This window comes from Rattus norvegicus, chromosome 6 (genome assembly GCF_036323735.1).
Source record: "Rattus norvegicus strain BN/NHsdMcwi chromosome 6, GRCr8, whole genome shotgun sequence".
Classification (NCBI taxonomy): Eukaryota; Metazoa; Chordata; class Mammalia; order Rodentia; family Muridae; genus Rattus; species Rattus norvegicus.
In genome coordinates, this window is record NC_086024.1 from 140067599 (window position 1) to 140071650 (window position 4052).

General features: G+C 38.1%; 1 gene segment (V, D, J or C); it reads right to left on the reverse strand.

Annotated features, from left to right (window-relative positions):
* Positions 1–1082: 1082 nt before the first annotated feature.
* Positions 1083–1607, reverse strand: Ighl9 (immunoglobulin heavy chain like 9). The segment is given in 2 exon segments: positions 1083–1474; positions 1559–1607. Coding segments are annotated over 2 exon segments (438 nt in total).
* Between the last annotated feature and the right edge of the window lie 2445 nt (positions 1608–4052).

Below are 4052 nucleotides of genomic sequence, written 5' to 3' on the forward strand. Positions count from 1 at the left end.
TGCTGCTGCTCTCTCAGCTACCACTGTAGCTGCTGTTTCTCCAAGATGCTGCACTGATTGCAGGGGAGCTCCTGGCAGCGTTTTGAATGAGAAGTTATCTTACCTCATGGTGGTGTTACATCTCTTATGACAGAAGCTCTCAGAAGGAGAAGTAATTCTAACACACATTTATTCCTTCTGGATAAAATGTGTATAAACACTTTTGGGGTGGGTTAGGATCTGACAGTGGGTACTTCTTATAGCTTTGAACTGAGTAGTAAGATATGTCTCATCTACATGTAGAAAGGCTTGAAGGTGTTGTCCATAAGTGACTGATGGCCACAAATCCCTCTGGGGGTGGGGGAGGGGCTGTAGATGTCTACAGTTTAGTGGCAAGTGCCTCATGCTAGAGGCAGGTGATCCCTTCAGGATTTCTGGGGCTTCTAGCCTTAGCTCAACCTTAACAGGCTCTCGTTGCCCACCCCCAAGCTGCAGGTCATAGCTTAGATGGGATAGAATGAGATGACTAGTTAGTTAGATGGAAAGGATTATTTCAATAACAATATGTATGGATGCTGACCATAGTTAATAACAATGTATTGTGATATATATATATATATATATATATATATATATATATATATATATATGAAGAAGATACCATGAGTTAGCAATCAAAGTCCTAAATGTTTCATCATTAAATTGTGGACATGTATTTGAAAACTTTATGTTAGAGAAGATGAATGAAATTGTCATCAAACATCATTTAAGTAAACAGTAGAAATGGTACTAAAACTGCAGTCATGAATGAAACAATACATTACCAAAGCTTGATGCTGTCCTCAACCACAGTGTTTCACTGAGATTTCTTCATAAATATCAACTCAATAATTTGTTCTTATTTTATACTGTTTGATTATAGAACCATTTAGTAATTCTTCTATTGTATGAAGAAACAAGAAGTTTAATAGAATATGACACTGAAGAGCATGTTATAGAAAATTTCATGGCTGGAAGAAGACTCCATATCTTTAACCCTAAAATCCATGGTCAAACAGCATAGGGCATAACTTCCTAGATTCTGAAGTGATCCTGGAAAGAACTCATTGATCTTCACTGCCCCCTGCTGGTCCTAAGAATCCCTGTAGGGACATTTTTTGTGAAAGTTCATACTGAACTCCTCTCACTGTGTCTCTGGCACAGAGGTAGATGGCTGTGTCTTCAGTTTGCAGACTGTTCATTTTTAAGAAAACTTGGCTCTTAGAAGTGTCCCTGCTGATGCTCAGTCGGGATTTGAGAGCTGAATTGTAATCTGTGCTTCCATCATTCCATATTGTTCCCATCCACTCCAGACCCTTTCCTGGAGGCTGGCGAACCCAGTTTACACCATAGCTGGTTAGTGAGAACCCAGAGACAGTGCAGGTGAGGGACAGGGTCTCTGAGGGCTGCACCAGGCCAGGTCCTGACTCCTTCAGCTGCACCTGGGACAGAGCACCTGGGAACAAACAACATCACCATTAGTCATTCCTGCTATAGATTAAGTGCCTGAGTCCCTCTCCTGAAACTCTGAAACCCTTACAGCTTGGAAATGTCACCAGGCAGAGCAACAGCACCAAGATAGCCATGCTGTGATGGAGGCTCTAAGGAGAAGGAGATGGGGATCATCAGCTAGGCCTTGGCTTTCACTCTGAGCCTAATGGCTACTTTGCATTAGGGGATGTTCCTGAGATGATAAAAGGAAGTGCAGGGTAGAATTTCTAATTTATTCTCCCTGTGCTTGAGATTACCTTTGTGCTTTGAAAAAAAGGAGGTGAAAACTCAGGAACTTTTCCTCTGTAATGTGTGAATTTCCAATTTTAAAAACAAAACAAAACAAAACACCACAAAGTATTAGTCACATTGTGCAGGCCTTGAAAGAAAGAAACGGGGGGGGGATAGGGAGGTTGGTAGTAGGTGAATTTTTATTCATGCAATACAAGTAAAACACGTTACCTTATCTTCAATGTGATTGTATATTACTGTAAATTGCACTACAGGATGTAGGATGGAAATAGGGATTGTTTGTTCACTCACACATTCTTTCTCTTGGAATATTTTCTATTTTTGTTTTTAGATTTTTATATTTTATTATTCCCTTCAGAACAGCATCAGTGGTTCCTTCTTCACCAGGTGGTTTGAGAAAAAGTATGTAAAACCACAGATTTTAAATAGCATTGTATTGCAATTGATTTTTAAGTTATCTTCACATTAATTGAGAACAATAAATGTCAGTAGGATATGTATGTGTTATTTGTTTTTGTTTTAGTATAAAAACATAGAAATGATTATTCAATTGTTTGCAAAAACTGTACAATTATTACTTAGCAAATAGTCATGAAATTGTTTTCTAACAATATCTTTATAGTTTTTTCATATATGAGCAATTAACTGTCTAAAAAACACTTTCTCTGGACTCACCTCATTCTCATCACTTCTGAAGAAATAACTTTTAAGGAAGCAGATCACAAATATTGAGTTCATTTTGTTTCAAAGGTTTATCTGAGAGTATATCTAAGAGACTGATGTGGGTCCTATGTCAGTAGGCTGAATGACTTACCCTTCCTATTTTGGGACACTGTAGTTGGGACCTAGTCTTTGCACCTCTTGAATTCTGTCAGTTTCTCTGTATCTATGTACTTTTCTATCTCACTGTCTTGTTTCATCTTGTAGCACATAAACAACGTGTTTTAAATATGTGAGTGAAGGGAAGGTCAGCTGTCCATAACAATTCATAAAAATCAGTAGACTGACACCAGGTTGATTGTTATGTTAACTGAAGTGAAAGGTAAGCCAGAGATTACTGAATGATGACACAAAGTGGAGCAGAGGGCCGGCATGAACGTGAGGAACCTTGTATTGATCACCATGGAGAGTCAGAGACTGGAGAGCTTCTCCTCAAGTCTTGGTAATGGAAACATCAGGCAGGAGAAGTGCAGAACTATCCAATATGTTTGCTAGGACTCTGAGAATGTGGATCTAGTACTTGGCCTTGGAGTTCCCACATTTTGTTTTTCTTATTTCATTGTGCATAGTCTTCATATTGTGAGGAACTGTGGGTGCAGACCATACCCATTAGGGAAAAACATCCATTTAATGGTCATTAACAGTATTAGTGCTGTGTTCCTCTTGCTGTGATAATCTGATTGTTAGGAGGATATTTTACAGACATTATTCTCAGTTTGAGATCTTGAGTTTGTCTGATATTTTCACTGTGGTTGCAAAAATTGGAAAGGAGTATCATAGAAATAATGCATCTTTCTGTACTATATTGTGGAATGTCGTTTAAGTCCATGTATTCATGTGTTTTTGACTTTGGTTACTTCAGAGATAATCTCTGTCCCTATTCTGTTCCATAATGTACTTTTCCATAAATCTCTCTTCAATAAAGTAAACAGTCATTAGCAAAAGCATGAGCTCATGATAAATCCACACATTATTTATAGTTGTCATAAATTCCAGAGTTGGATCCTTACTAATGTCTTTCTTCTATCATTTGTTTACTTATATGTAGTTCACAGGTGGATACCCACTTAATTGGCCTTGTTGCTAGGACAATACCAGACTGCCCATTTGTGTGGTGGCTAGGATAGCTATCTTTTAAATAATGACAATATGTGATATCCCAGGAAGATGTAGTTAGTGACATCTGTGGTTTTCCATTCCTCAGATGTCTTAGAAAGAATGTAGAACCACCATGGAGACACAATTGGTCAGATGAGTTTCTTCCTGGTTTCTGATTCATTCCAAATTTCCAGTTCATTCCTTGACTTCATGTCCTGATTTGCTTCTGTGAGGTTTTCTAAGAATTAAGATGGCAGAAACTCTTTCCTTCCTTTTTTGCTTCTGGTTATAATGTTGATCACATAAAAAGCTTACAAACTAGGACAATTGGCATTCTTCTCATCGAAAGATGTGTATAGGGGATATGACATTCTGCCCAACTGGAGCCACAGTGACACACACACTCACATTAAAAATACAGGAATACACTACAGTACATACACACAGCATACAGTCACAGACAGAAATACATA